The 26,796-nt window shown below is 40.7% G+C and overlaps 2 protein-coding genes across 2 annotated transcripts; both read right to left on the bottom strand.

The window, feature by feature from the left end:
* Positions 1–268: 268 nt before the first annotated feature.
* LOC126792811 (AAA-ATPase At5g57480) lies at positions 269–2,200 on the bottom strand. Its single transcript, XM_050519292.1, has one exon. The coding sequence runs from the start codon at positions 2,067–2,069 to the stop codon at positions 510–512; it is 1,560 nt and encodes a 519-aa protein (XP_050375249.1). The 5' UTR covers positions 2,070–2,200; the 3' UTR covers positions 269–509.
* An 11,902-nt stretch (positions 2,201–14,102) lies between these two features.
* LOC126792109 (LRR receptor-like serine/threonine-protein kinase GSO2) lies at positions 14,103–20,109 on the bottom strand. Its single transcript, XM_050518598.1, has 5 exons — positions 19,891–20,109; positions 19,617–19,743; positions 19,457–19,528; positions 18,945–19,304; positions 14,103–15,676 (listed from the first exon to the last, which is right to left on the bottom strand). Exons 1-5 carry the CDS (start codon positions 20,107–20,109, stop codon positions 14,103–14,105), a joined length of 2,352 nt encoding a protein of 783 aa, XP_050374555.1.
* Between the last annotated feature and the right edge of the window lie 6,687 nt (positions 20,110–26,796).

Raw genomic sequence — 26,796 nt, forward strand, 5'->3', positions numbered from 1 at the left:
TGATGAGTAATTACCCTCAAAACCAACCCTCAAAGAGGCTGCTAATCCAAGCAGATGCACAAGGAATAGATAATAATCATAACATCTTAACAAGATTAAGATATGAATGGAAACATCCACCCCCATTTTTAATACATAAACTGATAAAAGGAACACAGAAAAGAATTCATATCATATTGCCAACCAAACCACATGCAGATAGGCTCTTATCCATGGATCATATAGTATAATTTCATTTTGATTTCATTATGTCCATGTGGCTGCAAGTTAATGGATTTTGAGTTCATTATTCAAACAACAAGCTAGGAGTCTAGACAAAGTTTTCAATTTCATTAACATGTTAGAATTGGATCTGTAGAAATGCTTTTTGAACTTTTCTCCTCATCCCAAATGCAATGATCATCTTCGGGTTCAGCATGTCATACCTCCGCGCAGAACAGAATTTCTCCTTTTCTGTGCACTTTCACCAAAATACAAAAGCAATAAAACTAACCAAACCTAAGGGTCCTTCATTTTTCTATTTTCTCATCATCTTGTTCCTGATCCTCATCACCACCTTTCTTGCAGCTGTTGTCCTCCTCCTCAAGGTCACACCCTTCAACTTTAGGACTCTCCAATGCCCTCTTCTCCTGCTCCTCTTCTTCTTCCTCAGCTGAACCTGCATTACCCTTCTTGTTCTTCTCTGCCTTCCCCTTCAACACCTCCAACAACTCCCTCACCGCCTTATCCTTATCGCGCCTGTTCTTAATCAAAGCCTCACTCACATCCGCCGGAGTCATCCCAGCTTTCTCCAAAACCTCCTCAAACTCCTTCCCCATCTCCTCATCCAAATCACCCTCCTCATATCCCAAGTAATTCTTCAACAAAATCTTCAATGCAGGAAACGAGCAGTGACTCATGAATATATGCATATCCATCCTCCCACTCCTCAGCAATGCAGGGTCCAACTTCTCAATATGATTCGTCGTAAACACGAATATCCTCTCACTCCCACAACAAGACCACAACCCATCAGTAAAATTCAACAACCCCGAAAGCGTAATCGAATTCCCACCACCCTCCTCCCCTGACACGCCTCTCATTTCCGGCGAATCATAATAAGTCCTCACAGCTGCACCCCCACCAGCACCACCATTCCCAGCACTCTTCTTCCTATTAGTCAGATTAATAGAACAATCTATATCCTCAATGACAATAATAGACTTGGAACTAGTCTTCATCAGCAGCTTCCTCAGCTCCGAGTTGGTATGAACCTCAGTGAGCTCAAGATCATAGATATCATACCCGAGATAGTTAGCCATTGCTGCAATCATGCTCGACTTCCCAGTCCCTGGTGGGCCATACAAAAGATAACCTCGTTTCCAAGCCCGGCCTGTTCTCTGATAAAAGCTCTGGCCATTAGCAAAGTCCGTTAAGTCCTCCATGATCTCCTGCTTGACTTTCGGGTCCATAGCCAAAGTGTCGAAGGTGCTCGGGTGCTTGAACGGGACAGACTCCCAGGGATGTCCGCGGGAATCTAGGGAGCCACCTCGTGAGTTGGTGTACAACAAGCGATCTTGGTTCTTGCGGCGGATGTCGTTGGCCTTGTCCATGATGAAGTCCAAGTAGGAGTTAAGGATCAAGTACTTGTCTTTCTTCTTGATCCTTAAAGTGAAGCCGCGCTTCTCCTCGGGCATTGGGCGCCAGGAGAAGGTCTGGGACTGACGTTGGGTGACGACGTGTTCCCAGAGGACGGTGACGCCGTTGAAGGTGTCGACCATGCAGTCGTTGTTGGAGAGGCCGAAGGTGATGGCCGAGGAGTTGAGGGCGCGCGTGAGGCTGAGGCGCGTGCCGGTGATGGAGACGGTGGCCGAGAGGTAGAGCTGGACGGCGTTGTAGAGCTCGTTGGTGTTGACGCCGTCGATCTCGGTGATGTCGAAGTAGTAGTAGGAGGAGAACCAGTGGAAGATTTTGCTGGCGAGCTTTAAGAAAGCGAAACGGAGCTCCGGCGGGAAAACCGTCTGGAGGAGGCTCTGGCAGAAGGCCAGCACTCCCAAAAGGGACGCCAGGGAGGTCCAGTACTCGTTCATCTCTCTCTCTCTCTCTCTCTCTCTCTCTCTCTCTCTCTCTCTGGTTTTCAAGAAATGTTCTTTGGTTTTTCTAAGAAAATGTTCTTGGGTTTTCAAGAAATGAACTTTGGGTTTTGAAGAAATGAAATGTTGGGTTTATGGCATATGCGCTTTTGGTGAATTTATAGGGGGAGTTAAGGAGGGTGTTGGGATTTTTTTTTTTTTTTATATGTTTTGAAATATGAGTGGAGTAAGATAGAGAATAAAGAAGAGGCGAAAAGAAAAGAAAAATGGTAGAGAAAAGGGAGAAAGAGAGATGAGGGGAATGGTGGAAGAGTTAGGAGGGATGTGTATATAAACAAGTACAAAAGAGAACAGCAAAGACGAGGAGGAAGAAAACAAAAAGGGTCTTCAAGAGTTTGGGGCTGGGGGAAAAAGAATGAGACAGAAGAGAGGGACCTAATGGGTTTTTGGGGGGTCTATGAGTGAATTACAGGGGGGGTTTTGTTTGGAGCTTTTCTATTATGGATGGTTTGAGTGAGATGCTCACTGTGTTCTGTCAACAAGGAGCAAGGATTGTGAAATGTGACTGTGAAAGGGGGGATATGATAATGATATTTTTCAAAATTTATGGAACAAGACAGAGAATGAGGTTAAACCATTGTTGGGATTTCATTCAATCATTTACTGTTCTCTCTGGCTCTCTGGTTCTCTTAAGAAGAGATGGCAGATGGTGATTGTTGCATGTGAGATATGCAGGGTGCCAGGGTGGTGTACATATAAATGCATAAGTTCATGAGTTTCATATTCATTATTCACATTAATTGGTGTACCAAATCAACAACATTTATATCAAATAACACAAGGAAGGAGAGAACAGAATTGTGCCAAACAATAAAAATGAAAAATGAATTATATCGAAAAAAAATGAAAAAGGAAGGAAAGAGAAGCAGAAGGAATATAAGGAGGCATTGATGGCCCAGTCAAGTTTCTGGTCACATGTCAATGAAATTTATATGGTTTCTGAGTTAGAAAAATTAGAGATTTCCAATCCTCCAATGGGATGTTGATGTTGTTACTTAAATCTACCCAGATTTGGTTTTTAGTTCTGCCCAGATTTGTTGAGACTGCAATAAATTTTGGAAAGTGAATGAATATGAATATGTAGTGTTTTCTTACCAGATTCTCTATTTGTTTCAATTTTTGAAATTAAGGATTTTGGTTTGAGGTCATAATTGAAGAAATTCATGACCTGTATCTTACAAGTAAATTGGACTCTGACAGTAGATTGGAACAGGTGTCTTAATTTTATTTTATTTTTAGCGAGGTACAGGTGTCTTAGTCTTAGAGGGTCTGACCACCCTGAGGAGTGTACTGCCCCATTTATGTAGGTTAGACGGTTAGTCATGATGGGCTCTTTGCACAAGAGATTGTATTGTTAGGACTTAGGAGTAGGACTACCTCTAGGGGTCTGAATCAAACACTACATCTAAGGGATCTCTATATCTCCTTCAAAAAACAAAAACAAAGAGATCTCTACATTTCATACTTCAAAAACTACTGCTATATTTGAACTGAATCAAGCAATGTTAATACAAGAAACTTGTAGAATATCTAGAATACTAGTAGGAGGGCTAGACTAGACTTTTACTAGTATGAAATGTATCAATAGTCAAGTGGACTATGGTGTCAATCAGTCTATATTACGTGCAGTGGCGGATCCAGGATTGAAATGTCACCTGAGCTAATTTCAAGGGTGGACATAGGATTTAATAAAGTGAACTGTAACTTTGGCCGAAGGCTAAAATTTTTTTTTCAAGTTTACAACATAGAGTGTATGAAGTTCATATAATTAAACATGTCGTTCTACAGTAGAACGGTAGAAGTGTAGATGAGAGCAGAGAGAACTTCGGGCGGTCGGGCCTTCGGCAACGCGGCGGCAGGGAGTGGTGGTGACGGGCTTCAATGATTTAAAAGAAAAGTAGTCGAGTAGAGGGAAGAGCTGAAGAACATAAGAAATACGTCTGAGAGAGAGTGAGAGAGACTTCGTCCAATCGATTGGTTTAATTCTTTTTTCTAATAGAATCGTGGTGGTGACGGGCTTCAATGATTTAAAAGAAAAGTAGTCGAGTGGAGGGAAGAGTTGAAGAACAGAAAAAAAACGTATGAGAGAGAGTGAGAGAGACTTCGTACAATCAATTAGTTTAATTAATTTTTTTAATAGAGGGTTGGATTTTTTTTTCTAAACTGAAATCTCACCTGGACTGGATCCGCCCCTGATTACGTGGAACGATATGATAAGATCCTAAAGTATTTTTAGCTATACTAGTTATATTATAGTTAATATTTAACCAAAAATAGTCAAATATTAATTTGTTCGCCATGCAAACAAACCTTCTATTAACATATCATACTAGTTGTGGTGTTTATGTTAGTTATACTTCACAATCAAGAAAGTTGTCATGTCAATATACCGAGGAAGCATGGAAGCTTGAGCGGATGTGTGTTTTGCGCTCCACAAGTAGAAGCTTGAGGAAGGGGCCATACGCGTGCTTATAGCAAAAGTAGATTTGGAAGCGCAAGAGAAGCACAAGATTTTGATCGAAGCGTGAGGGCATATATGACTTTTTTGAAACAAAATCATTAAAATGAAATATAACAAGTAACAGTTGTGACGTACGAAATTGAATTCATTTCTAAATTCAACATGTAACGACTATAGCTTATGAAATGAAATTCATTTCCAAACTCATGACAATGTAAGTAGTAGCTTGATTTCACCATCTAAAAAATCGAGGAACACTTAATTCTGTCAAAAATCTCTCTCGTCATTTTTTCTGGTGATAGATAGAATGTACCAGCAGTTTGTTGGTGTTTTTGTAGCAATGTAGCCACAAGAACTCAAAAAGTCGTTGTATCATGAGAGACAAACGTCAACTAGTCCTCATAGATTAATAGAGGCGACGTAATTGTCTTAAGGAAAGTGTGTGATACACACTACTTGACTTCAGCAAATTCAACTATCTCAGTCTCTTAAACATTCATTTGCAACATTTGATGTTCTTTATTTAAATTTTGATCAAATTTATTTGCAAAAAAATAAACACCATTTTTCTTCTTACTTTTTTTTATTTTACTTTTTTTAAATGGATAATTAAATAATCATAATAAAGTGTTAGGCTGAAAAGTTACAAGTAACAAAGAATGCAAGTAAAGAGAGAAATGAGACCAACAACCTGCTGATCCATGAACCTAACAAACTATACACCATCAAATTCCGGAAACTAACTATACACTACGAACAGTTTTATAGAGGTTTTGAAATTCTAAATTTATGCCCAAAAAAAGAGTTCCGAACTCTAACCAAATCGAATCTTAACAAACAAAAAAAACTATTAAACTAACTAGACAAAATTTAAAAACCTTGATCATTTTGATATGCGACATTTGGACCACTTAATCTTGCTCTTATGCATGGACCACTCTAATACTAAGTGATCTGTTATGAGTATTACCCATCAACAGAATTCAAAATTAATTAATTAATAGAAGCTTCGGGAAGAGCGTGAATATATATGTAACCCAGAATGAGAACAACTTGACCAGCTGCTCTAACAACACAGAGATTAATCAAACAAGCAAGAAAATCCAGTTGGGGAAGTAAATTGATTTACCTCCTTTTTTACTGTGATCAAATTATAGGAGAAATGGCCAGTAGCATAACTGGCTTTAAACAAATGCAATTGGGGTAATCGTCTGCTCTTTTAGCCTCTGTCTGGCTCAGGGGGGAGAGATATATAGAAAGAGAGAGGATCTTTTAAATTCTGAAAAAGTGTGGTAGCTGAGGCTCTCTGTCCCAAGCATTTGCTTCCAGGACATGTTATATCATTTGCAAGAGAAGAGAATCCTTTTGGGTTTCGTTCATCGATCTGACTCCATTTTCGTCACCTTCGTCTTCATCAACAAAACTCGAAAAGAAAATAGAAAACTAAAACATGTATATTATCAAGACCCTAGTAAGCTTAGCATAGCAGAGGTGAAGGCAGGTTGCCAGGCTGCAGAGCTCACTTTGCAAGTTAAGCTCACCGGGTACGTAAACCAACTAATTATCTCTCTTTCTGTTTCAGCTTCAGCAATGGCGCGCTGCCTGCCAGCCCAGGCCAGAACGTCCCCAGTTCACTGTGCAAGTTCATTCACACGTCTCCTCTCTCGTCTCATGATCTAAAATGATAGTTACGAAAGAAGACTATCATTTTACCATAGCAGACGTACACAGTGACTGACTCGGTGATCGAGTGAGAGAGCTGACAGAGCAGAGAGCATCTTAGAATCTGAGATTACAGGTCGACCGTACAGTTTCAATTCTAATGCACCACACCACGTAAAACCAAAAACAACAGTAGCTGCGGACAAAAATGTACCATCACTGTTCACTCTGCCCACTGCTGCGTACACTCTGCATTGTCTGCAATATATATGGTGGGTGCATTAGTTTCTGTTTTCTTGTGCTCATGCAAATGGATCTATTATATGAGGTAAAGCATGCATCAAGTGCAGCATTGCATGCAAGAGGTTCGAGATTATATTGGGCAATGCCCCATACCAAGGGAACTACAAAGACCAACCCAACAAGTGTGACAACAACAAAGATAAAACAGTTGGGACGTAACATATTGGAAACCCGAGTAATAGTGACATACAGCGGTGTCAATCCCATACCTTTTTTTTTTCTTAGACACCAATGCTTTCAGTCTTTCACCTCTTTTTCTTGTCCTTCTAAGATAAGAAAAATTGCATTCTAATAATCGCAAACTATCATGGTTTTGAGCTTATGGCATAAGCTCAACTTATCACATTTGTTGGGCTAAAAAGTAAAGATAATGTATCAACGGAACATGAATGAACTGATCTCTTAGACTTGTTGGAAAGTAGAGATCCCTTAGACTTGTTGAAAAGAAGAGATCACACATCTAAGAAGTGACAAAGAAAATAAAGCTTATAAGTGAGTGGATAATAACCAATTGTACCGAGGCCTTTTGTGATTAAAACCCAACACCTGTGAGGTGGCTAAGTTGGGACAATATCGATACAGTTGGTCTACGGGCCATGCTTGTCGCTGTTTAACATGGTATCAGAGCGGGTCCCTCTCCAATCGCGCCTCCAATCTGTCGTGGGCCCGAGTTGGGTGTCACTTTGTCATGGGCCCAAGATGAGTGCCATTATCATGTCATCGGAGAGTTTCTGATTCGATGGTCACCAAGTGTCGTTGGTTACTGGACCTTGGTTTATTTCGTCCCAGTATGTGGGATACATCTTGGTGTTCCCTGGATGGACGGTATAGCGTGAACGATGTGCCGTACGAAGAACCTCCTCCCGAAGATCATCACAATCTGGGACACACAATCTTGCCCCAAACCTCAACCCTCCATCGGGTCCAACTCTCCACTCAGAAGGACACTCGTCAAGCGTATCAACTACAAGATCCGCCAACTTCGCTCGTGAGTGTCTATCCTGCGCCTGACCCTGTATGATCCTCGTGATCAATGTGGGTTGCACTGTGACACTACCAAGAAAGACCCTTGGTTCTCCTCCCGATGGTACCAAATCAAACTCTGATGCAGCTTCTAGCATGAACCATTCCTGGACCATAAGTGAAGCTACTACGCCTCTCGGTTTTCTGCTCAAGGCATCAGCCACCACATTTGCCTTCCCCGGGTGGTACTCTAATGTGAAGTCATAGTCCTTGAGGAGTTCCATCCATCTCCTCTGCCTCATATTCAGCTCCTTCTGTGAGAACAAGTACTTCAAACTCTTATGATCTGAAAAGAGTTGAAATTTCTCACCATACAAGTAATGTCTCCAAATCTTCAGGGCAAATACAACTGCCGCAAGCTCTAGGTCGTGTGTCGGATAATTCTTCTCATGAATCTTCAACTGTCTCGAGCCATATGCAACAACTCCTCCATGCTGCATCAACACACAACCCAAACCTTGGAGCGAAGCATCACTGTAAATGACATAGCCACCACCACTAGAGGGAATTGTCAACACTGGAGCTGTGGTCAGTCTAGTCTTTAGTTTGCTGAATGCTTCCTCACATGCATCCGTCCACACGAACGGAGTATCTTTCTTGGTCAACTTGGTCAATGAAGATGCGATACTAGAAAACCCCTCGATAAACCTCCTGTAGTAACCTGCCAAACCGAGGAAACTACGTATCTCTGTAGGGTTCTTTGGACGACTCCAATTCTTCACTGCCTCTACCTTTGCCGGGTCCACTAGTACTCCATCTTTTGAGACAACATGACCAAGGAATTTGACCTCTTCTTTCCAGAACTCACACTTCTCTAGCTTGGCATACAGTCTCGCCTCCTTCAAGGTCTACAACACTGCTCTGAGGTGCACCACATGTTCTTCTTGTGTCTTGGAGTATATCAGAATGTCATCCACAAACACCACTACGAACTCATCCAAGTATGGACTAAATACTTGGTTCATCAAACTCATGAAGACAGCTGGTGCATTCGTTAGACCAAATGGCATGACGACAAACTCATAATGTCCATACCGGGTCCTGAAGGCTGTCTTCGATATATCTTCTTCCTTCACTCTGAGTTGATGATAACCGGATCTCAAATCAATCTTAGAGAACACTGTAGCACCTTTGAGCTGATCGAACAAGTCATCAATCCTAGGTAAGGGATACATATTCCTGATGGTCACCTTGTTCAGTTCTCTATAGTCCACACATAACCGCAGAGAACCATCTTTCTTCTTCACGAACAAAACAGGTGCTCCCCAAGGTGAAACGCTAGGTCTAATGAACCCTTGGTCTAATAGCTCATCGATCTGTACCTTCAGCTCCTTAAGTTCATTCTGCCCCATTCTATATGGCGCCTTTGACACAGGTGCTGTACCGGGTACTACATCAATGCAGAAATCGACCACTCTTCGAGGAGGTAGCCCCGGTATCTCTTGGAACACTTCACTAAACCCAGATACTACCACAATGTCTGCGATAGATACTTTCTGATCCACTGACTCCACATGTGCCAAAACTCCTGATCTCATGGCGTTATCCGACTTGAGACAACGATAACGAAACACTGGTTCTCCAGGTCTATGAAAGGACACTACCATGTCAAAACAATCAATCACAGCATGCTGTGGTCTCAACCAATCAATCCCCAAGATCACATCATGAGTGTGGTCCGGAATCACAATCAACGAAGCAGAGAACTCTCTACTTCCAATCAATATATGACAAGCTTTGCAGATTGTCTCTAACTCAAGTGACACTCCAAGGGGTGAAGTGACACATAAGGCGTCCCCGAGAGGTGTAGGAATCAATCCTAGCATCTCCACTACTGAACTAGCAATGAATGAATGCGATGCTCCCGTATCAAACAACACTCTAGCAAGGTAGTCAAAAAGTGATAATGTACCTTCCACCCCTGTGTCTCGCTGACCCACTGCGAACACTCTAGCTTGGCCCGCTGGTAGCTGTCTCTGCGGCCGTTCCTGTCTACCCGGAAGTGGTCGGGTACAATCTCGAGCTATGTGTCCCACTTGCCCACACCGGTGGCAGCCTGCTCTCTTCGGTTTCGGACATGCTGAGGCGTAATGTCCCATCTCATTGCAGCTATAACACCTCACTGCTGCTAATGGTCTGACTGGTGCTGCTCTGATAGCTAGGGGTGGCGCCCTTGTCGGGGCCTGATAGTGGGGTCTTGGCCTCTTCCATGACCTATCCTTCGGCCCTGAGTGCTCGCTGCCTGTATAGACTGCATTGCCTTTCCCCTTTGCATCTCTGTTCCCCACATCACCTGCTTGAGTCTTCTCTGCTTGCTCCAAACTCATAGCACTCTCAAATATCTGCTCCCGTGAAGTCAGGCAAAGGACTGATATCATGGTCTTGTACTCTTGTTTCAGCCCACGTAGATACTTCTGAGCTAAAGCAGTCGTACCCATAGGCCTGACATAACGATACAGCTGCGAGAATCGAGCATCATACTCTCTAATGGTCATGTCTCCCTGTACCAATGCCAGAAACTCCAACTCTAAGTCCTCCTGTACTGAGGCTGGAAAATACTTCTCTCGGAATATGGTGGTGAAACCTCCCCATGTGAATGTAGACACATCCACAGTCTGTCTCATGCTCTTCCACCAATCTAGAGCATCACCCTTGAGAAAGAATGTAGCTATCTTTCTCTTCTCAATCTCTGTGCACTCTATCATCTCAAAATAAGTCTCCATACCCTCGATCCAATGGTCAGCTACCATATGATCTAGTCCCCCATGAAAGGTCGGAGCTGACAGTGCACTAATATCCTTGATCAGCTTCAACACTCGACCGTCATCTCTAATCGCAGGAGCTGGCTCATCCTGCTCGTCCTGCGGAGCAGCCTCCTCATAGAGGTTCTCCACGTTGCGGACTCGACCTGTGGCCCTACCTCGACCTCGGCCTACCTGCTCTACCTGTGGAGCAGCCTCCTCATAAAGGTTCTCCACGTTGCGGACTCGGCCTGTGGTCCTACCTCGACCTCGGCCTCTCGCCCGTCCTCGGCCCTTATCAGCGTTCATCACCTTCAAACAACGAAACACTTAGTCAATACTTGTGAAATCTCGAATTCAACTAAAACAGATTCAATAGGTATTAACATGAAATTTCAGGATAAGATAAATCATCGAAGTATCATCACGATACTTCTCGGAGGACCAAACCATTAGGTATGGCTCCTAAAACACTCTCGCGTACCCGACGACATATCTATACCGAGGAGCATGTGATGGGAGCCCACCTGCAGTCGGATCATCGCTCCCGGATGGTATTAATAATCGCCAAATACGCACTTAGGCTCTGATACCAACTGTAACGACCCTAAAATTTCGAGCTTAAAAACTCAAAATTCTAAAGTCGTTAAACACAAAACAATCTCAAATAAATCGAAATCATTAAAGTGTAACAGCGGATCAATTCTGAGTTCTCAATACAACTCAGACAACCAATTATTACAACCCAAATTTATAATCCATACACCAAATGGAAATGTAATAATCCTCACAAGTCTCACAAATGAAATTACACCAATCCTCACACACAAATCCATGCTAAAACCTCACCACAAGTAGGATCCGAACGACTTCGAGCCTCTGTAGTCGACACTCAACCTCCACTAATCAGCACCTGCGGAATTATCCCCTACACCATCGAATTGGTGCACCGGGATTGTAAACACAAACCCGGTAAGCTTATAGCTCGTATGAGTAAAATCAAAATATAATTCGCATATCAAAATATACGAAAGATCACAAAACAACAAATATAAATGCCCTCATGAGCCAATGGTCAGCCCATCTGGTTGACCCAAAGAAATATGAAATAAAACGCTCATGAGGAAATTAAGTAACCCTTCTGGTTACCCAATGCATTTATAATACGGGTACCAAGAACGCTGGTACACATCTGTTACCCCTCTCGTAATACACAGTTGATATTGGATAGCCACCCGCTACCCAACATCCAAAATAAACTGAGTACCCATGAGCAGATAACCACCCGTTACCTCACATGCAGTACTAAGGCAGACAGACTAGAGCTCTAACTGTATCGTAACTTTCGCCCGGCCAAAGGCTAGGTTCCGACTTGCCAAACACGTACAATAATCTCACATCATATTGTACCAAATCACGTCCGAAGACAAATCAATATTTTAACAATCTCAATGTTAAAATCACATACAATAATCTCACATCATATTGTACCACACATCACGTCCGAAGACAAATCACACTTTTTAACATTCTCCGTGATAAAATCATGTACAATGATCACTCATCATATTGTACGTTTTAAAACTTTCACGATATCACCACAATACAAATCATGACAGTATATTATATAGCAAACTATATATATTCGTATTTATTTACCATTTATACAATATATACATAGTCCACTATATCCTATACATGTCATATTTCATAAACACCTGAAGAATTACGTACAATATTCTCACATCATATTGTACCATTTAAATCACATACTCATGCACAATTTTCCGTCACCGAAATGACTATTTTTAATGAATTAATAACAGTACGTAATTTAATGAACTATATATATATATGTACTTATTACCATTATACTGTATATATGCAATTCACTAAATTATATACATGTTGTAATTCATTTGATAACACACTTGCAAAAATGTTGAATCACCACAAGGATAGATTCGTAATTCAGTGAGATTTTACTCACCTTAACGACTCGAGCGTAATTCCACAATTCCCGATGATAATTCCTTTCCTTGGTTTAACGATCACCTTGAAAAGATAAGAAAAGAATTTAGAATCGTTTCGTAACCTTTAAATGCCGAAACAGTAATAATCGGTTACTGTTCAGCAATTTTCGGTTTTTACGAAGTTACTGTTCAGTGGTACTATTTACTGTACTATTCCCGGATACTGTACAATATGCAATTAATACGTATTTCTGTACGTATAAATATTATACACGTATTTCTGTACGTATAAATACTATATACATATTTCTGTACGTATAAATATTATATACGTATTTCTGTACGTATAAATATTAATACGTATTTCTGTACGTATAAATATTATATACGTATTTCTGTACGTATAAATATTAATACGTATTTCTGTACGTATAAATATTAATACGTATTTCTGTACGTATAAATACTATATACGTATTTCTGTACGTATAAATATTATATACGTATTTCTGTACGTATAAATATTATATACGTATTTTCTGTACGTATAAATATTATATACGTATTTTCTGTACGTATAAATATTATATACGTATTTCTGTACGTATAAATATTAATACGTATTTTTGTACGTATACGTACTATTTAAATGTAAATACAAATTCAGTAAATAAAATTTACTAAATTACCCTTTTACAAAATTACTTTTTACATTTACTGAAAGTAATTTATAATTACATTTACCGAAGGTAAAATTTAATTACATTTACCGTAGTAAATAAAATTTACATTTACATTAAAGTAAATTACCAAAATACCCCTATCGGAAACACTGTTGCACCGCCGCACGTGGCGGCGCGTGGGGTGCACGCGCCACCCGCCGGCAGGCCGCGCGTGGGGCACACGCGCCGAGCCCAGGGACGGCGCGTAACACGCCACCGCCGCCCCATTTCTCTCCCTTTTTCTCCCCTCTTCTCCGCCACGGCCTCACGCCGCCCCTAGACCCTCCTACTTCCTCACACGCGCCGCCTAAGGCGGCGGTACCCCTCCATCCTCTCTAACCTCCGATCTCCACCAAAACATCACAACACCACACGAAAAATCAACAACAACATCTCATCAACAAACCTAGGCTATCCTCACCTCGATCGGAGCTCGAAAACCACCGGAGTTCGGCTTGACTCGGCGGTGAAGAACGCAGAACTTGGAGCTGTCCGTGGAGCTCCGGCGCGACTCGAGAGGGTGCGTCCTCCTTGGGGTTGCTTGCAGGGGTAGCTGCGGTGCCTCCTAGGCCGGCGGTGAGGGCCACGTTGCTCGGAAGGCGGCGGATCGGTGAGCGTTTCAGAGGGAAAGGAGAGTCGGGAGAGAGAGTGAGAACCGAGAGAGAGAGAGAAAGAGGAAGGGAGGCGGAGAGAAGAGAGAGAGTGTGGGTTTCCTGTTATGGAAACCCTAAACACAATTATCCTATTTATACTAGTTTCCAAATCGGAAACTAACTTCCGACATTAATAACTTTCACGTATGATGTCCGATTCGAACGCGTCACATACTCACGAACTCGTATCGACGAGCTCTACAACTTTCATGAAGGAAGTTTTCGCAAACGGGTGACGGAATAAAAGTCGATAAATTCGCTCGGAAACGTAATATTTTCTTATTAAACGTTCTCGAAACGTTTCCGTTTCCGTTTCCGTTTCGTAAAATTTGCAAACAAACAATTTCATATAAATTGAATTTCAAAACTTTATAGAATTTACTTCAAATCAAATATCGTTTTGAAAAATTGGGGTTATTACATTCACGGCCACTAAAATCCCGTCTGATAGTGTCCCTTTATAAACTGAGCCAAAACTCCCAGTGCCAAGTAAGTTGGTATCAGCAAATCCATAGTAGCCCTTCGGAGTTCTTGGTATGAAACTCTTCTCCAAAGAGTTTGAGGTGGTAACAATGTAGTCACCAATGCAGCTTTTGCTTTCCTTTTTCTATGCAATATTAATCTCCATATGAAGACCACTGCAAATATCACTAAGGTGATCCCTGGAATAATATACTTCAAATTACAAATGTGTCTAGTTTGACTCAGTGGAGTACTCTTTAAATTTGGACACAGTGGAACCTGCAGGTGGGGTGAACCACAGAGTTCACCATTCGACAGGAATGATTCATGAGACAAATTTCCAAAAGCTCCACCGTTTGGAATTTCTCCTTGCAGTTTGTTGAAGGACAAATTCAAATATATGAGTTGTGGAAGTGTTGCTAGAGACTTTGGAATCTCCCCTGACAGATTGTTTTTGGATAAATCCAAGATTTCTAAGCTTAGTGGATACCCAAAAGAACTAGGAATAGCACCTTCTAAACTATTGTTTGCTAGTTTGAGAATTACCAGGTCCAGGAGATTCCCGATACCAGTTGGTATTGGACCTGACAAATGATTATTCGACAAATATACTTCAGTGACAACTTTCAAATGGCCAAGCTCTAGAGGTCCAGTTAGAGAATTGGATGACAAGTCCAAGTGTAGGAGATAAGTAAGCTTCCACAAGGTAGATGGCATTGTAGAAGTAAACAAATTAGACCCTAGTGAAAGACTTCTCAGAGCTGCATTCAGATCACCCAAGCAGGAAGGTATAGAACCAGAGAGTTGATTGCCTTGCAGAAGCAAGTCACCTAAGTTCTTCAGCTGACAATGTTCATCTGGAATAGAACCTCTCAATATGTTGTTACTCAAGTTAAGAACTTGAAGGTTTTGTAGTCTTCCTATGGTAGTTGGAATTGAGCCGCTCAATTGATTTGATCCCAAGTCTAAGAAGGTCAAGCTGCTCAAGTTTTCAATAGGATTCGGAATCTTCCCTGACATGTTGCAGTTCCTCAATCTTAAATCTTCAAGTGATGTAGAGAGATTTCCAAGAGAAACTGGAAGCATGGCATATAATGGATTGTGAGACACCCAAAACTTCCTCAACTTTGTAAGACTGGCTAAGCAAGAGAGCATATTTACTTCTGGAGTAAATGTATCAATCTTCAAGTTGTTTGATTCCAAGAACAGCCTCTCAAGGAATGGTAAGGCACAAAGTGAGCTAGGAATAGAGCCATAAATTGAGTTACTTCTCAGGTCCAGGCCTGTGAGCTTAGAAGCATTAGAGATGGATTTGGGGATTACTCCGCTGAGTTTATTATCCGATGCATAAAACCGTTGTATTTTTGGAAATCCAAGGCCTACGTTTGCTGGAAGCCTGCCAGACAGATAATTACTAGAAATGGATATCAGTCTTACAGAGGACATGTTGTAGACTGTGGATGGGATGAGGCCATCAAGATTATTAACCATGAGTGACAAAATCTCTAAATTTGGAAGATCGCCTATGCCATGTGGTATAGTACCTGAAAGAATATCAGCATCCAAATTCAACTTAATTTATAGCTTTGTGTTCTTAGCAATATTCTTAATATGCATTGAAATTTTATGGTGCATTAACGCATCAATACACATGCATAATTGCATATCAGTTTATTTAATTGTAGCTAGACCAATACTTCTATGTTTCAGTATAGATATAATCGTATATAATGTAATTATGCAATTAAATATAGCTCATGAAAGGTGTAATAACCCTCGTTTTTAAACGATATTTGATTTAATTAAATTCTATTAAGTTGTGAAGTTTGATTTAAACCGAATATGATTACTGGCAAACGTTACGAAACGGGAACGGAAACGTTCCGAGAACGTTTAATAAGAAAACGTTACGTTTCCGAACGAATTTATCGACTTTTATTTCGTCGCTCGGTTGTGAAAACTTTCTTCACGGAAGTTGTAGAGCTCGTCGATACGGGTTCGTGGATATGTGACGCGTTCGAATCGGACGTCGGAGGTAAAAGTTATTAACGTCGGAAGTTAGTTTCCGATTTGGAAACTAGTATAAATAGATAATTATGGAATTAGGGTTTCCATAATCAGAAACCCTTTCTCTCTCTTCTCTCTCATCCCGCCGCTCTCCCTCTCTCTCTCTTCTCTCGAGTTCTCCCTTCCCCTCCGAAAAGATCGATCGGCGATCTCGCCCTCCGGCGCACCGTGAGCCACACCGCCGTGCTCAGGAGGATCGCGCGACCTTCCTCTCCAACCCTTGAGCTTGCGAGACGCTGGCACGCCGCCCAGACCTCCACCTCTCTTCCCGAGCCTCCCTCGGCATCGCACCGTGAGCACCGCTTCCAAGCCGCCTCGTCACTCATCGCCTGACCCTGGGCACCGCGCGACCTCCCCACAACGACCCTCAGGCTCACCGCTGCTCGAGTCGACGTCGCCGACTTCTCACGCATCGCCGACGACAAATCGAATCCCATCGATCGAATTAGGTAAAGATTAGTGTATTTGAATTGTGGTTTGTGATTGTTGGATGTTTGGGTTTGATTTGGGAGAATTTTTGGATTGAATTGTGGAAGAATCGGAGGAGGAGGAAGGGGAGGATTACCGCCGCCTAGAGGCGGCGCGTGTGAGGTTGTGGGGTGGCCTGGAGGAGCGTGAGACAGAGGGAAGGAAGAAGGGAGGAAGGAGGGTGATTTTAGAGGCGGCGGTGGCGCGATACGCGCCGTGGTTAGCCTCGGCGCGTGGGCCCCACGCGCGGCCGGCCGGAGGTGGCGCGTGTGCCACACGCGCCGCCGTGTGAGGCGGTGTAATTAGTTTTGACTGAAGGGTTATTTTGGTAATTTACTGTGTACGGTAAATGTAAATGTAATTTTTATTTACTACGGTAAATGTAATTAAATTTTACCTTCGGTAAATGTAAATATAAATTACTTTCAGTAAATGTAAAAAGTAATTTTGTAAAAGGGTAATTTAGTAAATTTTATTTACTGAATTTGTATTTACATTTAAATCGTACGTATACGTACAGAAATACGTATTAATATTTATACGTACAGAAATACGTATTAATATTTATACGTACAGAAATACGTATATAATATTTATACGTACAGAAATACTTATATAATATTTATACGTACAGAAATACGTATTAATTGAGTATTGTACAGTAACCGTGAATAGTGAACAGTGAACAGTAACTTTGTATAAACCAAATTGCTAAACAGTAACCGTTTATTACTGTTTTGGCATTTAAAGGTTTACGAAACGATTCTAAATTCTTTTCTTATCTTTTCAAGGTGATCGTTAAATCGAGGAAAGGAATTATATTCGGAATTGTGGGATTACGCTCAAGTCAATAAGGTGAGTAAAATCTCACTGAATTTACGAATCTACCCTCGTGGTGATTCAACATTTTGCAAGTGTGTTTATCAAATGAATTATAACATGTATATAATTTAGTGGACTACATATATATAGTATAATGGTAATAGGTACATAATATATATATAGTTCATTAAATTACGTACTGTTATTAATGCATTAAAAATAGTCATTTCGGTGACGGAAAATTGAGCATGAGTATGTGAGAATATTGTACGTAATTCTTCAGGTGTTTATGAAATATGACATGTATAGGATATAGTGAACTATGTATATATTGTATAAATGGTAATAAATACGAATATATATAGTTTGCTATATAATATACTGTTATGATTTTTATTGTAGTGATATCGTGAAAATTTTAAAACGTACAATATGATGAGTGATTATTGTACATGATTTTATCACGGAGAATGTTAAAAATTGTGATTTGTCTTCGGACGTGATGTGTGGTACAATATGATGTGAGATTATTGTACGTGATTTTAACATTGAGATTGTTAAAATGTTGATTTGTCTTCGGACGTGATTTGGTACAATATGATGTGAGATTATTGTACGTGTTTGGCAAGTCGGAACCTAGCCTTTGGCCGGGCGAAAGTTACGATACAGTTAGAGCTCTAGTCTGTCTGCCTTAGTACTGCATGCGAGGTAACGGGTGGTTATCTGCTCATGGGTACTCGGTGTATTTGGATGTTGGGTAGCGGGTGGCTATCCAATATCAACGGTGTATTACGAGAGGGGTAACAGATGTGTACCAGCGTTCTTGGTACCCGTATTATAAATGCATTGGGTAACCAGAAGGGTTACTTAATTTCCTCATGAGCTTTTCATTTCATATTTCTTTGGGTCAACCAGATGGGCTGACCATTGGCTCATGGGGGCATTTATATTTGTTGTTTTGTGATCTTTCGTATATTTTGATATGCGAACTGTATTGTGATTTTACTCATACGAGCTATAAGCTTACCGGGTTTGTGTTTACAATCCCGGTGCACCAATTCAATGGTGTAGGGGATCATTCTGCAGGTGCTGATTAGTGGGAGTTGAGTGACGACTACAGAGGCTTGAAGTCGTTCTTATCCTACTTGTGGTGAGGTTTTAGCGTGGGTTTGTGTGTGAGATGTTGTGTAATTTCATTTGTGAGATTTGTGAGTGATTTGTGAGGATTATTACATTTCCATTTTATGTATGGATTATAAATTTGGGTTGTAATAATTGGTTGACTGAGTTGTATTGGGAACTCAGAATTGATCCGCTGTTATACTTTAATGATTTCGAGTTATTTGAGATTATTTGGTGTTTAACGACTTTAGAATTTTGAGTTTTAAAGCTCGAAATTTTGGGGTCGTTACAAAAGGAGCACCAGAATCAAATGTTGATAGAATTTGTGGTTACCTGTGAAATTATTGTAGCCAAGAGAGATCTCTTTTAAGCGAGTCAAGTTCGCGATACTCTTGTATATGGTTCCACTGAAATTGTTAGCCTCCAACGATAATACAAGAAGCTGTTTGCATTGCCAGAGTGTGGATGGAAGTGGACCATCAAACTTGTTGTGACCAAAATACAGCTCTTGAATTTTAGGAAGTTTCTGGCAGATATTATCTGGAATACTACCAGTCAAGTTGTTTCCATGTAGATTCAAAATGATCAAAGAAGACATGTTGAAGATAGCTACAGGAACATGTCCTTTTAGCGCATTGGATTGCACAGACAACTTCTCTACCTGATCCAAAGAGCCAATCTCGTTTGGAATTTCTGAAAGATCAATGCATACAATAAACTCATTAGTCAGCAGAATGATAAATCATAATATCTTATAGCATTCATGGGCTCAATGCCGGAAGGGTTAGTTTCCATATAATCATGCACTTAAACAGCAGCATTGATCAGTAGAGTAGTCACCATACCGTCAAATTCATTATCATCAATATATATTGCCTTCAGCAGTTTTAAGTTTCCAATTTCTGCTGGTATGCTACCTGTTGATCAAGAACATTAACACTGCTTAAACATACATAATGAAGTTTTAATTACCAATAATCCCAGATACATCCAAGCGCCAAGTACCTGATAGATGGTTGTTCCTAAGATTTATCACTTGCAGTGCAGATAAACTGAAGATAGTAGCAGGTACAGAACCTGAAAATTGATTACTGTGCAAATCCAAGGTTTGGAGATTTAACAAGGACCCAGACTATGATGGAATTGTTCCTCCAAAGTTGTTAGATCCAAAGCTAATGTATTTTAACCGATGTAGTGTAGCCAATTCTTCCGGCAAGGAACCCTGAAAGCTGTTATATGTGAAGTCCAGATCAACAAGATATGATAGCTTACCCAGCACCGCAGGAATGGTACCTGCAAGACCAAAGTAAGCAAGGTCTAAGACCTTGACTCTGCGGGGACTTGCACCACAAGTAACCCCAGTCCAGTTGCAAATGGAGGTGTTGATAAACCAGTTACTGAAGATCATGTTTTGAGGATCACTGGTGATACTGGCTTTGAGAGAGAGAAGAGCAGACTGATCTGTGAAGATATTGCTGGTTTGCTCTGCTATCGCCATAGCAAAGCTAGCAATACAACAGTAGTATACCAGCAACAAACTTATTGGCAACAAAAATCGCCTCGTTTCCATTGTTAGTATGAGTCAAGAGATCCGGACAACAAAGAAGATGGAAAATTAAGAGTGATCAGGGTCTCAATATGAACACTTCAATATATTCAGGGGGCCTTTTAGGAGGGTAGTGATGATCAAACTAATTTCTGATAAAGAATCGACTATTCTGACAATTACTGGTGTGAAGTCTAGTCTCCGACGTGCCATTTACTCATGGTTTCTGTGATTTGGATTCAAGCTGGTTATCATCTTCCTCATAATTTGAAGTCACCAAGTACCGGAAGAGTCGACCATTAGTCATCATGTCTCTGTCTTCATTTATGCTAGAACTCAGTGCTTTCTATGATTTGGGGCAAGTTCTCATTTTCCTCAGAATTATTACCAGTCAAATTTACGTAATTAGAAAGTTAGAAAGGCCTGCAACAAAGTCAATGAGGTTGTGATACACATGACTCGGCCGGACTCCAAGTTCAAGATTTACAAAAACATTGAAGGACATGATTATAAAGGGCTTTTTGATCTGTGACTAGAAAACCATGGAACAGCTAGGAATAAAAGGTGATCAGAAATTAAACGAAACAATATGTAGGTAAAGAGCAGTCATTTTAGGCTTGGGGCTTCACAACGTAATGAATTATACACATGTAGAACACTTGTGTTTCATCGGTGAAAGCACACTGATGATTGCCCAGAGAGAAACCAAAAACAAAAAAAAACAAATTGAGCAAAATCAAATTACAAGTTAAGAAAGCATTTACAGTTTTCTTCCACTCAATCCATGTTTCTGGTTGAGTCTTTAAAACTACTGATGGTCTGATACCAAGAGTAATAGAGTAAATTGTAATAACCCTAAAATTTCAAACAATATTAGTTTGATTTGAATTCTATAAAATTGCGAATTTTAATTAAAATGAATGTGATTGGTTGCGACGTTATGAAACGAGTAACGGATACGTCCTCGGAACGTTTAATTAGAAAAACGTTACGTTTCCGCAATTTATATATCGACTTTTATTTCGTCGCTCGGTTACAAAAACTTTCTTCACGAAAGTTGTAGAGCTCGTCGATACAAGTTCGTGAGTATGTGACGCGTTCTAATCGGATGTCGGACGTAGAAGTTATTAACGTCGGAAGTTAGTTTCCGATTTTGGAAACTAGTATATATAAAGGGATTTTTAGCAGTTAGGGTTTCCAAAATTGGAAACTCTCTCTCTCTCCTCACTCTCTCCGCCTCCCTCTCTTCTCTCCCCCGAAAACTCTCTCCCTCACCTCAGAAAATCGCCTCTGTGCGATCTGGCTCCCTAGGCCGCCGTGACGTGCACCGCCCAGCCCTTCGACGTCGCAAGGACCTCTGCAGCCACCCTCCAGCCTGCCAGCTCGTGCTTCGCCTCCGTGAGGACCCCCGATGTCGCCACAGTCTCTGCAAGTCGCAGCGCCGATCCTCCTCGCCACCACCGTGCTCAAGGCGAGCTCTCCATCGTCGAATTGAGGTGAGGGTTAGCTTAATTAGGTTGTTGTGATGTTTGGGTGTGATTTTTGTGGTTGTCGATTCGTGTTGGAGGAGATCGGAGGAGGAGGATTTTGGGGGAGATGCCGCCGCCTTAGGCGGCGCGTGTGGGCGTGTGGAGGTGGCTAGGCACGGCGTGAGGCCGTGGGAAGGAAGAGGGAAGCAAAACGGAGGTTTTGGGGACGGTGGTGTCGTGACACGCGCCGTGGTTAGCGTCGGCACGTGTGCCCCACGCGCGGCCTGCCGGAGGTGGCGCCTGCATCCCACGTGCCGCCACGTGCGGCGGTGCGTGAACAGTGTTCTCGAAGGGTAAATTTGTAATTTATTTTTACTGATGGTGAATGTAAAATGTGATTTACGTACAGTAATTGTAAATTTTATTTACGTACGGTAAATGTAAATGTAAATTACTTTCAGTAAATGTAAAAAGTAATTTCAGAATGGTAAATCAGTAATTAATATTTACTGAGACATAATGTATATTTGAATAGTATTTATACGTACAGAAATACATAAGCAGTATATATACGTAATGGATGAGTATTTGTACAGTAATACATGAATAGTAAATACGTGAACAGTATTTAGTGAACAGTATTTAGTGAACAGTAATTCGTAAAACCAAAAATTTCTGAACAGTAACCGCTTATTATTGTTACGGCGTTTAAAGGTTTACGAAACGTTTCTAAATTCTTTTCTTATCTTTTCAAGGTGATCGATAAATCAAGGAAAGGAATTATCTTCAGAAATTGTGGAATTACGCTCGAGTCGATAAGGTGAGTAAAATCTCACATATTTACGAATCTACCCTTGCGGTGATTCCAAGATTTTTGCAAGAGTTTTAAATATTGAAATACGACATGTATACAATATAGTGGATTATATATATATTGTATAAATGGTAATAAGTACATATATATATGGTTTGTTATAATATATACTGTTATGAATTCATTTGAAATAGGTCATTTCGATGACGAGCATGTGATTTTAATATGGAGTTTGTTAAATGTTTTGTCTTCGGACGTGTTTATAAATTATGACATGTATATGATATAGTGGATTATATATATGTATTGTATAAATGGTAAATAAATACATATATATATATATAGTTTGCTATGTAATATACTGTTATGATTTTATTGTGATGATGTCATTTTGATGACAAGATTTTATCGAGCATGTGATTTTTGGTACAATATGATGTGTGATTATTGTACGTGATTTTAACATGGAGATTGTTAAAATGTGAATTGTCTTTGGACTTGATTTGTAATAACCCTAAATTACAATATTTGATTTGATTTGAATTCTATAAAGTTATGAAATTCAATTAAAATGAATTTGATTGTTTGCAACTTTACGGAACGGAAGCGGAAACGTTCTCGGAACGTTTAATAAGAAAAACGTTACGTTTCCGAACGAAATTATCGACTTTTATTCCGTCGCTCGGTTGCTAAAACTTTCTTCACGAAAGTTGTAGAGCTCGTCGATTTGAGAGCGTGGACATGTGACACTTTCGAATCGGACGTTGGAGGTGAAAGTTATTAATGATGGAAGTTAGTTTCCGATATAGAAATGGTATAAAAGGAAACTAATCAGAAGTAGGGTTTCCATTTTCGGAAACCCTCTTCTCTCTCCTTACCCCGCGCCTCCATCACCTTCTCTCTCTTCTCTCTCGCCCTCTCCCCGATTTTCTTCCCTCCCTCAGAAATCTCACCGGCGACCTCGCCGACCCGTGGTCCGTGTCACACACCGCCCTCCTCAAAAGCCTCGCACGGCCCTCCTCGTCAAACCCTGAGAAGATCGTGCCCTTCCCCGTCGCCATTCGTCACGTCGACGCACCCCGTCCTCTGCTACGAATCGCCACCATTCGATCTGTTCTCCGATGAAGCTAGGGTGCAGAGTAGGTGCACCTCCGTCACTCCTCAACCCCTGCAACACCACGATCGAGGAAGAAGACGCGACGGAACGATCGGTGACCCATCTCACACCGACAACGAATCGAAGCTCCACCGTTCAATCTAGGTAAGGATTGATGAAATTGATTGTTGTGTGTGGTTGTACAATGTTTTGGGATTGATTGGGAGAATTTTAGATCAATTGGGAAGTTTTTGGAGGAGGATCGGAGGTGTAGATGGAGAATGGAGCACCGCCGCCTTAGGCGGCGCGTGTGAGAGCGTGAGATGGTGTAGGGGCAGCTTTGGGCTGTGGAGTGGTGGAGGAGAAAGGAAAGGAGAGAAATAGGGCGGCGGTGGCGTGCTAGGCGCCGGTTTTGGGCTCGGCGCGTGGGACCCACGCGCTGCCACAGTGAGTGGCGCGTGAGCGCCACGCGCGGCCTGCCGAAGGTGGCGCGTGCACCCCACGCGCCGCCACGTGCGGCGGCGTGAACAGTGATTCCGAGAAGGGTAATTTTGTAATTTATTTTTACATACGGTAAATGTAAAAGTAAATTTTATTTACGTACGGTAAATGTAAATTTTATTACGTACGGTAATTGTAAATATAAATTACATTCAGTAAATGTAAAAAGTAAATTCAGAAGGGTAAATCAGTAATTAATATTTACTGAGACCGAATGTATTTTTGAATAGTAATTATACGATAAGGTGAGTAAAATCTCACAGATTTACGAATCTACCCTTGCAGCAGTGTTCTAAAAAGCGGCCGCCTAGACCGCCTAGGCGGCGTCTAGGCGCTAGGAGGTCACCCACCGCCACGCTTTTTGCCTCGGCGGTCATCTGTGGCGTTTTGTGAATTAAGCAGCCGCCTAGGCGGTCCTAGGCAGCCCTATTCAGTCCTAGGCGGTCTAGGCGGCCCTATTCAGTCATAGGCGGTTTAATCAGGCATATTTAGTCATAGGCGGTCAACCATCACTTGACATTAAAAAAAAACTAAAAGATGCTGCAGCTCTCACTCTGTCTATTTTCTGAAAATTGAATCTCATCATCTCATCAACAAAAGAAGAGGAAAGAAATATGAATATTAAGTTTGAGTCCGATACTGAATAAGTTAGGAAACAATTTGGAGAGAAAGAAATTGAAATTTAATATTATTACATTTGTTTCATTATTTATCTTTTCTTCAAATATTTTTTATGGACTTTCTATTTAAGTTATGTGAATTTAGACTATTTTAAGTATTTTTAAAATTAATATTAAACATTATTAAATATTTTAATCATTAAAATAGTTTAAATATATGTATAAAAATAAATAAATATTTAATAATTCGAAACCGCCTAGGCGCCGCCTAGGAGGCCGCCTAACCGTCTAGGCGCTAGGAGGTGGCTGTCCGCCTGCATACCGCCTAGCGCTTTTTAGAACCTTGCCTTGCAGTGATTCTAAGATATTTGCAAGAGTTTTTAATATTGAAATACGACATGTATACAATATAATGGATTCTATATATATTGTATAAATGGTAATAAGTACATATATATATATAATTTGCTATATTATATACTGTTATGAATTCATTTGGGTTAGGTCAATTCGATGACAAGCATGTGAGTTTAATATTGAGATTGTTAAACGTTTTGTCTTCGGACGTGTTTATAAATTATGACATGTATAAGATATAATGGATTATATATATATATATCGTACAAATGGTAAATAAATACGTATATATATATATAGTTTGCTATATAATATACTGTTATGATTTTATTGTGATTTTGATTTGTACAATATGATGTGAGATTATTGTACGTGATTTTTAACATTGAGATTGTTAAAATGTGAATTGTCTTCGGACCTGATGTTTGGTACAATATGATGTGAGATTATTGTACGTGTTTGGCAAGTCGAAACCTAGCCTTTGGCCGGGCGAAAGTTACGATACAGTTAGAGCTCTAGTCTGTCTGCCTTAGTACAGCATGTGAGGTAACGGGTGGTTATCTGCTCATGGGTACTCAGATTGTTTTGGATGTTGGGTAGCGGGTGGCTATCCAATATCGGCGGTGTATTACGAGAGGGGTAACAGATCTGTACCAGCGTTCTTGGTACCCGTAATATAAATGCATTTGGGTAACCAGAAAAGTTACTTAATTTCTCATGAGCGTTTTATTTCATATTTCTTTGGGACGACCAGATGGGCCGTCCATTGACTCATGAGTGCATTTATATTTGATGATTTGTGATTTTTCGTATATATTGATATGCGATTATATTTTCATTTTACTCATACGAGCTATAAGCTTACCGGGTTTGTGTTTACAATCCCGGTGCACCAATCCGATGGTGTAGGGGATAATTCCGCAGGTGTTGATTAGTGGGGATTGAGTGACAACTCCGGAGGCTCGAAGTCGTTCGAATCCTACTTGTGGTGAGGTTTTTAGCGTGGATTTGTGTGTGAGAATTAGTGTGGTTTTATTTGTGAGATTTGTGAGTGATTGTGAGGATTATTACATTTCCATTTTATGTATGGATTATAAATTTTGTTTGTAATAATTGGTTTGTGTCTGAGTTGTATTGAGAACTCAGAATTGATCCGCTGTGACATTTTAAATGATTTCGATTTCATTGAGATTATTTTGTGTTTAACGACTTTAAAATTTTGAGTTTTTAAGCTCGAAATTTTGGGGTCGTTACATGATTTTTGGTACAATATGATGTGAGATTATTGTACGTGTTTGGCAAGTCGGAACCTAGCCTTTGGCCGGGCGAAAGTTACGATACAGTTAGAGCTCTAGTCTGTCTGCCAGAGTCCTGCATGTGAGGTAACGGGTGGTTATCTGCTCATGAGTACTCATATTTTTGGATATTGGGTAGCGGGTGGTTGCCCAATATCGGCGGTGTATTACGAGAGGGGTAACAGATGTGTACCAGCGTTCTTGGTACCCGTATTATAAATGCATTTGGGTAACCAGAAGGGTTACTTAATTTCTCATGAGCACTTCTTTTCATATTTCTTTGGGACAACCAGATGGGCCGTCCATTGACTCATGAGTGCATTTATATTTGTTTGATTTGTGGATTTTCGTATATATTTTAATATGCGAGTTATATTTTCATTTTACTCATACGAACTGTAAAGCTTACCGGGTTTGTGTTTACAATCCCGGTGCACCAATTCGATGGTGTAGTGGATAACTCCGCAGGTGTGGATTAGCGGGAATT

The sequence above is a fragment of the Argentina anserina genome, chromosome 4 (genome assembly GCF_933775445.1).
Source record: "Argentina anserina chromosome 4, drPotAnse1.1, whole genome shotgun sequence".
Lineage (NCBI taxonomy): Eukaryota > Viridiplantae > Streptophyta > Magnoliopsida > Rosales > Rosaceae > Argentina > Argentina anserina.